The sequence below is a fragment of the Hemitrygon akajei genome, chromosome 23, assembly GCF_048418815.1.
Source record: "Hemitrygon akajei chromosome 23, sHemAka1.3, whole genome shotgun sequence".
Lineage (NCBI taxonomy): Eukaryota > Metazoa > Chordata > Chondrichthyes > Myliobatiformes > Dasyatidae > Hemitrygon > Hemitrygon akajei.
In genome coordinates this window covers 52,820,910-52,833,010 of record NC_133146.1, presented here as the reverse complement: position 1 = coordinate 52,833,010, position 12,101 = coordinate 52,820,910, and the positions used below count along the sequence as shown (strand labels likewise).

The 12,101-nt window shown below is 37.9% G+C and overlaps 1 protein-coding gene across 1 annotated transcript in view; it reads right to left on the bottom strand.

The window, feature by feature from the left end:
- LOC140715442 (uncharacterized) overlaps positions 1-12,101 on the bottom strand; it is a 166,391-nt gene that overhangs the window by 143,360 nt on the left and 10,930 nt on the right. The window contains exons 2-4 of the mRNA XM_073027634.1: positions 7,973-8,123; positions 5,223-5,323; positions 2,969-3,117 (exon numbers count right to left, since the gene is read on the bottom strand). Coding sequence (XP_072883735.1) covers positions 2,969-3,117; positions 5,223-5,323; positions 7,973-8,094 — 372 coding nt within the window. The 5' untranslated portion in view covers positions 8,095-8,123. The remainder of the gene's footprint in view (positions 1-2,968; positions 3,118-5,222; positions 5,324-7,972; positions 8,124-12,101) is intronic.

The window sequence follows — 12,101 nt, the reverse complement described above, 5'->3', positions numbered from 1 at the left end:
ATGAGAGGTGACCTGTTAGAGGTGTATACGATGATGACAGGCATTGATCGTGTAGATAGTCAGAGGCTTTTTCCCAGGGCTAAAATGGCTAACATGAGAGGGCACAGTTTAAAGGTGCTTGGAAGCAGGTACAGAGGAGATGTCACGGGCAAGTTTTTTTAATGCAGAGAGCAAAGGGTGTGTGGAATAGGCTGCCAGCGACGGTGGTGGAGGCGGATACGATAGGGTCTTTTAAGAGACTCCTGGATAGGTACATGGAGCTTAGAAAAACAGAGGGCTATGGATAATTTCTGAAGTACATTTTTGGCACAGCGTTGTGAATCAAAGGGCCTGCATTGTGCTGTAGGTTTTTCTATGTTTCTAACTGTGGACTTTATGAAGCGGAAGGTAGGCCAACACAATGTAATGCTAATTAAATAATCTGCAGTGGAAGGAGAAAACAGTTTCAAGTTCCTAGATGTCAACATCTCAGAGAACCTATCCTGGGCCCAAACATAGCTGCAACAATGAAGAAAGAAGGCATACCAGCATCTCTAATTTTTTATATCTGTAAGTATAAGGAGATTCAACATGTCATCAGAAACATACCGTGGAAAACATTCTGGTTGGTTGCATCACAGCTTGGTATAGAAACATAAAGGCTACAGAGTGCAGTAGACTCAGCCACTTCCTTCACAACTATAGCTCTCCCCATGACTGAGGAGATTTACAAGAGGTGATTTCAGAGTAAGGCAACATCCAATTATGTAGGATCTCCACCATATGGGCCAAACCCTCTTCTCCATACTGCTATTAGGCAGGAAGCCCAGGATACTGAAGGTCCATTCCGCGTGCAATTCAGCAACAATTCTTCCCCAATGTTATCAGGTTCTTGAATCAACCAAAAAACACTAACACCTCTTTGTACTATATTTCTTCCTCTCTTTCTCAACTTGAATTAGTGCTATGTTTATTTTGTTGTTTATGCATGTTAATTTATGTTAACTAATATTTGTCTTGTTTGTAACCTGTTATGCTGCTGCTCCAAAAAGCTAATGTTCATATCTTTTATACCTTGTTTATGTATGTCTATGATAACAATTAATTTGAACTAGAATTAAAACTTTCAGAGCCATACAAGATATTTTGTCCATTTTACTAAAAAAATAGACAAGTAATATTAGAAAAAGTGAACTATTCGTCCACTTTTAGTGCTGACTTCAGATTACAGATTAATAGGCACTTATGAGCAATGTGAGGAATACATGATTTTTACTATTTAGGGATTATTAATGTGTGCAGTTTTAAGAATTCCATATTTTTTCATGCAGTTAAGATGATTTAGTGAGGCCAACATTTAATTGGTATAACCATTTATTTTCCAGTTGCCATCACTTGATCAGAGTAATAAGACACTGAACAATCAAAGTTCAATGACAGTTAACTCCTTCCAAAGAAAATAAAATACAAATGATAAGAGTTCATTCTGGACTGTATTAAAGTGAACCAAAGGCTTAGAAATCTAATTCTATTTTTGTATGACAAATGGATGAAGACTATCAATAAGCAGAGCCATATTTTACAGCAGCAAGCTTCACATTGTTGGCTCTTCTCAGAATGAACTTAATGTGCATAATATATCCATCATTTCAAGTCTTTTTGTGCCCATTTATCTGCAGGAGAGCACACCTCTCAACAGTACTAAGGGCACTGAGCAAACTATTGTAACTACGTATGTTCATAAAACCATTCAGTATGGTGAGACCACTCAAACTGGCCTCATGCAGATTGGATTCAATGGCCTCTAAAAGAGCTTGCACAATACAATGGGAAGATGTTTTCCAATTATGAAGAAAAACTAGAGGCTAACTCTAGTTTCCCTGAAAAAGAGGTAGTCACAGAGGAAATGTTTGCGGTATCTGAAGTTATGAGGTGTTTCTATATGGAAACTTATCCCTTAGAGGTGAATAAAACTAGAGGATATTCATTTAAGATAAGAGGAAAGAAATTTAGAGGGGATCTAAAGGGGACCTTTAACACCCAGAGTGGTGAGAATCTGAATGCACTGCCGTAGAGTGTAGTGGAAGCAGGGTCAATGACAGCATCTAATAAGTGGCTAGCCAATATGTTGGAAGAAGGGTTAATACAGCCAGATGTCCATTGTGCAGACTCGTGCACAATGCAGATGTGTTGGGCCAAATGGTCTGTTTCCATGCGTATGACTCCATGAATCCTTGTACCAAATTGGCATTGATCTTCCAGTGTAATAGCTAAAACACTGGAACACTTTCACATTGATAATTATTTCTAGTCCAAGTTATTACTTTTCATGACCTCCACCAGACATGTTCTCATCTTTCCAGTATTATTCCATGCCATTCTGTTGCATTTTGAGTAATCAGAGTATTAGTTCCATTGACCTACTGATTCCAATTCAAAATTGGATAATGGTTTTGATTAACGCAAGTGTGCAGGCTAACCCATCCTTGATTGGCCATGGAAACACAGACATCAGCTATCTCTCTGCTGCCTTGCCTTACTGTTTTTGTAAAAACTCTGCTCAATGTACATACCTGGAAATCCATTCAAATATTTATGTTTAATTAACTTGGAGACTCTTCTTTCAGTTCAGTCACTGCAGCCCACTAATCTGAATCCTTTTCTGCTACCCACCTTTTCCTACCATTGCCCAGACAGATGATTCTTACACTGGCTTAAGCACAGGAAGAAGCTTAGGTGATGCAGGCTTCCTGGTAAAGGGTTTATCTTTTATGGCCATACAATTTCAGTATCTATGCCATCACTGCTGCAAAACTTTACAAATCTGCTGTTTACTTTTGATGACCATGATGGCTGAAAATTATATACTTATTAGCTTCTGGCAGCAAAGACAATGTAAAATAAAGCTTTAACAATACAAAGGAAAAGCATGAAAAGCATTATGGATATGTAATGATTTTATGTACAGGTAGCACTAACTAAACCTTACCTTAATCCTTTGAACTGGATCTGCAAATTGTTTAACTGAAGTATTTTTCATCAATTCTGTATCATCTGGTACCTGCAACAGCCAGTAGTTGTCTTGAGAGGAAACTCTGCCCTTCCAGTTCCTCACATCCAAACAGAACACACCTTTTCCTAAAATATTATTAGCCATGTCAAGAAATTAGATTACAAGCAGACTGAATACTATTCACTGAACTGTAATGCATTATAGCGCTAAACATTGAGTGCAGAAGAGGTGAGACAAATCTGTGACATATAGTTTAAATCAATACAAAATGTGAAATAATTTCTATTGAAACTCCAATAAACAGATAAAAAATATTCAAACTAACAAATGCTCAAATTAGTAAGATCACACAGTTATAGATGAATACTATATAATAACATGACATATGAATTGATTGATAAATCCAGAATTGTGACCTCCGTCATTAAGGATCCTCACCATCCAGGAGGTGCCCTCTCCTCGTTACTATCAATGAGTTGCTGGTACGTGAACCTGAAAACCCTTTCTCGACCTTTTAGGAACAGCTTCCCCCCTTTCGCCATCAGATTTCTGAATGTTCCATGAATACTACCTCATTATTCCCCTTTGAACTATTAATTTATTTTTTCATAATTTGTGGTAATTTTTATGTCTTGCACTGCACTGGTGCCACAAAATAACAAATTTCATGACATGTCAGTGATAGCAAACCCGATTTTGAAGAAAATGTGAAATTATCAGGATGAATTTGTTTAGCATGAACTGGATGAATACAAATGAATTCTGTTTCTTTTGTATTGAATTCGATCAAGTTGCTATTCATTATTGCCTTTTTGCTTTCTAAAACTATGAAAGATGAATATTATCCTGAAAATTCTCTGTTTCTGACAGGCAACTCAAAAATATAAAGTACACTATAGCAATGAAAAATTCAGCAGACAGACACCAAGTTCTAAAATTTGTATCCCCATCAGTGTTCTACAAATGCTGGATGACAATGACTAATTGATATTTATCTGGGCTATATTTAGAGTTCATTCAAGTACAAAAAAGATGTACCACTCAGGGATGTTTCTTGCTTCCTTTTATTGATCCATTTGGATGAATTCCATTGGGTAAAAATATTCTTTTTCGTTATGGACAGTTACTTATCATTTAAGTGAGAATACTCCTGGTTATCCACCATACTGTATTTATGTCAGTCAGCACAGTTTCTAGGAGCACTCCTCTAGAATTACTTAAGATAATTAGAAGGATCAAGAAAGATATTATTTGAATATCACAGGTATTTAAACCTCTTTTCCACAATCTGTTGTCATGAACCACAGGCTAAAAATTATGTTCTGAACATTCTGTAGTAACTTTCCTTCCCTTCCCTCTTCTGTTCCCCACTCTAGCCTCTTACCTCTTCTCACCTGCCTATCACCTCCCGTTGGTGCCCCTCCCCTTTCCTTTTCTCCTATGGTCCACTCTCTTCTCCTATCAGATTGCTTCCTTTCTAACCCTTTACCTTTCCTAACCATCTGGCTTCACCTATCACTTTCTAGCTATCCTCTTTCCCTACCCCCACCTTTTTATTCTGGCATCTTCCCCTTTCCTTCCCAATCCTGAGTAAGGGTCTCAGCCCAAAGTGTCGATGTTGTACATTTCCATGGATGCTACCTGACCTGCTGACTTCCTCCAGCATCTGTGTGTCATTTTGGATTTCCAGCATCTTTGCAAAATTTCTTGTGTTTATAATGTAGTAATATTGGATGAGAAAAAAGTAAACACAGAACATGTTTAAGGACTCTGTTACTTTTGTAATTTTTTTAAAGATGTTACGTGGATCCAATTTTCAATTTATTTTTGTTGTATCCAAAGTACTACACACATGCTTAAACTCCACTCACCTCATCAAAATTGACTATTTCAAAAAATATGATGCTCTTGAAATGAAAACATTCTGAACTATATACTTTCTTTCCATTTGCCTTATAACTTAAGTTCAGTTTACAAATGATGAACGATTATAATTGACATCTGCATCATTTCTTAGTTGCTTGCATGCACATACATGCTGGACAATGTAGTAATCAGCAAAAAAACTTTCTGCTTGAGGAACTTAGCAGTTGAAGTAGCATCTTTGGAGGCAAAGGCATGCTAGATGTTTTGGGTTGAGAGTTTGTGTCGAAAACCATCAGAGTGAATCAGGATATGGTAGCAAGCCCTTAAAGCATGATGCAAAAGCTTTGTCTTTTCAGATATATACCTGTGAGAACAACAACATTGATCTCCTCTCTTGATTTCTGAAACTGGTCTGGGACTCTCAGGTGACAGAAAATTGCTTCTTTTGCTAATCCACCAAGTAACCTTAAAGCACAGATATTAAGCATCAGTTTAATGATCACATATTTTCATTCATTTCCCTAACTTAAATTTACAGAATTGTGTTTTAGTTTCTTGTTATTGATGTAGATGCTAGCTCATTTTGAAGTATACAGAAGAGATCACGACTTTACTAATTCCTGCTTCTGCAAATGCGGGGGTGAACAAATGACTGAATTATAAAACTGAATCCAGGTAACAAAAGTCAAAAAGATTCTTTAGAATGTTCTTATATTAACTTTTATTAATAATTATAATGTAGGTAGTATGGCAAACATCATACTGAATGATCAAGTAATAAGACAGGGAAATTCTGAGTACATCCACATAATATGTAAATTTACATGGACACATCAGGTGGAAGCTCTGAATAGAAATCCCATATTCATTCCTTCCAGATTAAGAAGACATTATTTATTTATTTTAACAAAAGCCAAAAAGTAAATAATACAACAGCTCAAATGACAATGATCAAAGCAAGGAAGTAGCAGTGGAGGGGAAGGGAGAAGATGGCAAAGGACTGGTTATGGTGAGGGCATGTTTGGAATGCAAGTGGCTTTTCAAAATGCTTAAAAGCTAGTGGAGATAACAACTGCATATTATTGCATGCAAGAATGAGCACTGATTCTTAAAGTTAGAATACTTCATACTACAAATTTTCAATAATAATATTTAAATTTTCAATTTTGTTTAAGTAGAAGTTCAGATAGTGGCTTGGCTTCTGGTGGAACAGTTCTGAGACCTTGCCCCAGATAAATGACGAGTCTTACAGAGAAGACTCAGTGGGCCAAATGCCTATCTCTACTCCTATGTCCTTGGTCTTAAAACTTGCCAACTCCAGCAAGAATATGAAAGTTGGGACATAGTTGTCAAAGCTGTGTTGTAGCTTAACAACATTTACATGTTATGTATATTCTGAAATAATTAAATGATTATTAACATTGCTGTAAATTATTAAAGATAAAAATCCTTAAATAATAAAATAATTCAGTAAGTGTATATGTAAAACTGTTCTCTTCTGAAACTTCAGGCAGGTGGGGCATGTCAGCCTGGGACAGCAGCCAGCCTAGAAGGCAAACTCTGAATTTAAACCTCTGCTGCCTTGCAGTTATACACGCCTATAGGAAAGACTTCGGGAGTAAACCGCGAGGAAGAAATCCGCAGCCAGGGTCCCTAAGGCAGTCTAATGTTGTTTACAACTTCACTGTGGCCACCTCTGCGATGACACTGATGCCAAACTGTATCGGCACTTGCCCTTCTTTTGGACTACATCAGTGATATGAAAAGGGGGAACCCACTGCATGGGCAACAGCTGGTTCTTCAAATCTTCCTGCCTGGACTTGCGCACTGGAGAGGACACAGTCCACCAGAAGCACAAACCCATGATCCCTGGGATCAACGGCTGCCTACTCTGTTATACAAATGTTAGGTTGCTAAGATCAAATTACTCTTAGTGTAGCCGGACGGCAGGACAGTCTGGAGAGTTGATAAGCACATAGGAGAGAACTAACTACATGGAAACAGGTGAGGAACAGTATTGACAGAAAGCCAGCAAAGACTTGATGGGCCAACATGCTTCCTTCTCCACCATGGGAAAATGAGCCAATATATAATGAGAAAATATGCTACCACATAGGTGTTTATGTACATGCCAGATAATCAAGTCAATTTTCTAACCCAGTGTTGAAGACATTATTATTTGAACTTGCCTTGGCCTTACAAATTGTTCCCTATTATTTAGCCTATCAGCATTTCCTTATAATTAAAACAATAAGCAACAAAACTCAATACTATCCCCCTTTTGTACTGTGGAAGAAATCATATCAACTTGTTTTACATCAAATCTTCCATTTCATTTCTATTAGTAATTGTACTTGGATTGCTGTTGATTGAAAAGGCAAAAAGTTCTTATTTTCACTAATAAGCAAGAAGAAATAATGATTATGTATAATAATTGGCTCATGGTAACGCAATTTCAACAAGAATGTTTTTTACAAGTCTGTTCAATTATATTTTGAATACATCTGTTCTTTCCCTATATGCATCCCTGTATAATAAAGAATAGTAAATCTTATTGTATTCTATCATTTTCTGAATATGTTATTATGCATGTTATATCTTTGGGCAGCACTTTGCTTAGAAATAAAGATGATTTATAGTAATTAGCCATGAACATACTAAATGCATGGTTATTTTGCCAGCAAATTCTCTAAAATCTAAAAAATCTAAAATATTGGCACTTTTGAAAGGAAATCTGGGGGGAAAAGGCAGCAAACTTCATTTTTTAAAATTAAGTGCAATGGTGACAATAGCCAGATCAGAAAGGCTGATCAAGTCAACTAGTTCTCAAGGAGAACTCTGATAGGCCAATCAGATGGTTTACTGCTGCTCAGCGAATCAACACAAAAAATTATGTGTACAATGAAGAAATATTAAAGAATAGTAGAAATACTGGAGTCTTTCTGCAATGTGATTTGACCTCTAACAATTAATTAACAACTAAAACCTAGCAACAAATTTGAAAGTGTGTATTTACAAAGTAGCTCCACTTCATTATTTCAGTTCAGCAATGATTTATTAATGGAGATTAAGAAAGATTGTAACTGATTATTGTCAGAAAACAATGGACTTTACCTTAATTGTAAAAGAAACTTCTGAAAAGCTTGAGCTTCAAAAAGTCTTTCTTCATTTTCAGGAAATTCTGTTGGGCCACATGCTTGTTGAACCTGGACCAAGCGACGTTCTAATTTCAACATCTTTATATTTGAACTTGATAACAGAAAATCTATATAAAATGTATGAAACAGAACAATAAATATGGCATTTATCCTTTTTACAGCTTGATATTGTAAAAACTATAGTGTTAAGGGTACAATGATGGTTGCTGGTTGCTAACTAGTAACCCATCGACCTGGGCTAACAACCAAAAGAGGCCATGAAAAATCCTTGATGAGCAGAATCAAGGAAGATCCCAATGCATTTTATAAGGCATTAATCCCAGGGGATTATGAAAAAGAGGATAACTAAGAAAAGGATAGGTCCACTTAATAAAGGTGGGATCTTGTGCTTGGAGTCAAAGCAAATGCTTAATGTAATAAATGAGAACTTCCGGTCAGCATTTATTGAAGAGAATGATTTGGAGGACAGTGATGACAGAGTGGAGTGTGCTAATGTGCTGTGACAGTTTGAATTGAGGAGGAGATAGAGCTGGGTTCTCTCTAAAGCATTAAGGTGGATTTCCCTAAGGCCTGACAGCTTTTCCCACAGCATATTGAAAGAAGCAATTGAAAAGACTGCAGGGGCTATGACAAAGATTGCCACCAGTGCAAGGTCCTGGAGGACTGGAGAGTAGCAAATTCTGTGTCTTTGTTCATGAAAGGAAAGGGGGATAACCCAAGTATTCATAAGCTAGTAAGACAGTGTTAGAAAAGCTATTGGAGAGGATACCGAGGGATAGAATTTATGCACATTTGATAAGGCGTGGTCTGCTTAGGGTCAATCATCATGGTTTTTTGCAGGGTAGGTCATGCCTTACCAACTTGACCAAGCATCTTGAGGAGGTGACATGGACTTTAGTAAAGCGTTTGATAGGGTCCCTCATGGTGGGTTGATTCAGACATTACAGATGAATGATCCAGAACCGGCTTTTTCCATATAAAACAGAATAGCAGTGGAAGGCTGTTATTTTGGCTGATGCCCTGCAATCAGTGGTGTTCTGCAAGTTTCAGTGCTGGGACCTCTCTTTGTGATATTTATCAATGAATTGGATGAAAATGTAGACAGGTGGATTAAGAAATCTATGGATGACACAAGAGTGAAGAGGTTGTGGTCAGTGTAAAGGACTATCAAAGAATGCAGAGGTTATAAATCAGTAAAAGACATGGGCAGAGAAGTGGCAGATGTTTACTTTCATTGGTAGGGATGTCGATTATAAGAGTATTATGTTATGTGTAGTTCTGATCTCTCTATTCCAAGAAGCCTGTGAAAACTCTGGAGAGGCGACGGAAGAGATTTACCAGGAAGCTGTCTGGATTAAAGGGCATGAGATAAGGAAAGGTTGGTCAAACTTGAGGTATCCTCCCCAGAGTACCAAAGGCTGAAGGGATACCAGATAGTTTTTTTAATTATGAAATCACAGTTATGTAGACAGTCAGAATAGTTCCCCAATGCAGAAATCTCAAACATGAAAGAGTATGAATTAAGTTGGGGGGACAGGATTGGGAAAGTTTAAAAGCAACATGAGGGGCAAGTTTAATTTTATACAGCAGAGTGAGGTAGGTACCTGGAATAAGTTACCAGGGGTAGTCGAGGAATCAGGCAGTCTGGTGGAGTTTAAGCCAGATACATGAATATTAAGGGAATAGAGGGATATAGATGATATATAGGAGTTGAACATTTAGTATAAATTGACATCAAGATTGACACCACTTTGTGAGTTGAAAGGCCTGTCAGGTGCTGTGCTGTTTGGTGCTCCAAAAGATGCAAATTCAAATCCCACCATGACAACCATAGAACTTCAATTCAGTTTATAATCTTGAACACTTACGAAAAAAATAAATACCAGATTGTCATAAACAAAATCATCTGGTTCACTAATTTTCTGAGGGAAAAGGAACGAACCACCTTTACCTGACCTAGCTATCTGCAAATCCAGAGCGCAGCAAAGGGGCTGTCTATTAACTACCTCCTGAAATAGACCTTTTCAGCCAATTATATCATGAATGCTACATTAGCACGGGAAAAGAATTAGACAGACCACCCAGCACCAAATTCAGATAGAGCTAAGTTGCTCCAGCCCAGTTAAGCTTACTTTTCACAAACATTGAATAACTGGTATCTAAATTGAGGGAGCTGCATACAAACTAATCAAGAAACACCCTGAATTTATAGAACAAGACATTACAGATAATATGCCATCACAAGCCCTTGACGTATCTGGTCTCATAATAAAATTAACCTTCCAGAAGAAGTGGTATGTGATGTACGGGTAGGAAGGAGTTGTGTTGGGATTTCTCAGTCTCTTTTCCAAACTCCAAGAAGTCGTAAGGTATTCAGTCAAACATGCGCAAAGTCTTCTGCTATCACCAACTGTCCTACCTCAGCTGAAGAATCACATACCAGCTCTTCTGGATGGTCTTCTTCATAAAGAACAAGTAAGAGAAAATTTGTAGATGTTGGAGATCCAAAACAACACACACAAAATGCTGGAGGAATTCAGCAGTTCAGGCAGCATCTATGAAAAACAGTAAACAGTTTTGGGCTTGAGACCCTTCTTTACGACTGAGACAGAAGGGGCGAGATGCCCAAATTAAATTAAGTGGGAAGGGGAAAGAGGCCAGTTGGAAGGTGATGGGTGAAGCTATGTGGGTAGGAAAGGTCAAAAGCTGGAGAAGAAAGAAAGAATCTAATGGGGGGGGGGGAGAGAACAGTGGACAACAGGAGAAAGGGAAGGGGACGATACCAGGAAATTCAATTTCCTGCAAGTGTACTCAGCAAATCTATAGAATAGTAACTATAACTGGATCAATGAAAGATCAACTAGAGTGCAGAAGACAACAAACTGTGCAAATGCAAATATAAATAAATAACAAGAACATGAAATAATAAGATAAATAATTCTTAAAGTGAGATTATTGGTTGTGGGATCATCTCAATGGATGGGCAACTGAGTATAGTTAACCCCTTTGTTCATGAGCCTGATGGTTGTCGGATAGTAACTGTTCTTGAACCTGATGGTGTGAGTCCTGGGACTCTTGTACCTTCTACCTGATGGCAGCAATAAGAAAAGAGCATGGCTTAAGTGATGAGGATCTCTGATGACAGATACTACTTTACTACAACAGCATTTCATGGAGATGTGCTCAATAGTTCGAAGGGCTTTAACCGTGATGTACTGGGCCGAATCTACTGCCTTTTATAGAGTTTCTGTTCAAAGGCATTGGGTTTCCGTACCACCAGGCCATGATGAGTCTGTCAATATTCTCCACTATGCAACTATAGAAGTTTGTCGTAAAATATAAAAGCAAGGATATAATGCCGAGGACTTATAAGCCATTGGTCAGACTGCCCTTGATATACTGAGAACAGTTTTAGGCACCTTATCTAAGAAAATGTGTGTTGGCATTGGAGAGGGTCTAGAAGTTAACAAGAATGATTCCAGGGATGAAAGGATTAACGTATGAGAAGCATTTGATGGCTCTGGGCCTCTACTCGCAGGAGTTTAGAAGAATGAAGGGGAATCTCATTGAAACATATTGAATATTGAAAGGCCTAGATAAAGTAGATGTGGAGAGAATGTTTCCTATAGTGAAGGAGCCTAGGACCAGAAGGCACAGCCTCAGAATAGAGGGATGCTTCTCTAGAACTGAGATGATTTCTTTAGTCAAAGGGTAGTGGATCTGTGGAATTTATTGCCACAGACAGCTGTGGAGTCCAAGTCATTGGGTATATCTAAAGCAGAGATTCATAGGCTCTTAACTGGTAAGGATGTCAATGGTTATGAGGAGAAGGCAGGAGAATGGGGTTGATAATAAATCAGCAATCAGGAATGATGGAATTGTGGAGCAGACTGAATAGGCTGAATGGCCTAATTCTGCTCCCAAGTCCTAGGGTCTCTGATGACAAAACTCTTGCTGATAGAACTTCAGATGGTAACAAGAGAGTACAGGAGTGAGACAGATCAGCTGGTTGAGTGGCATTGCAGCAACAACCTTGCACTCAACTTCAGTAAAACCAATGATTTGATTAAGGGCTTCAGGGGAAA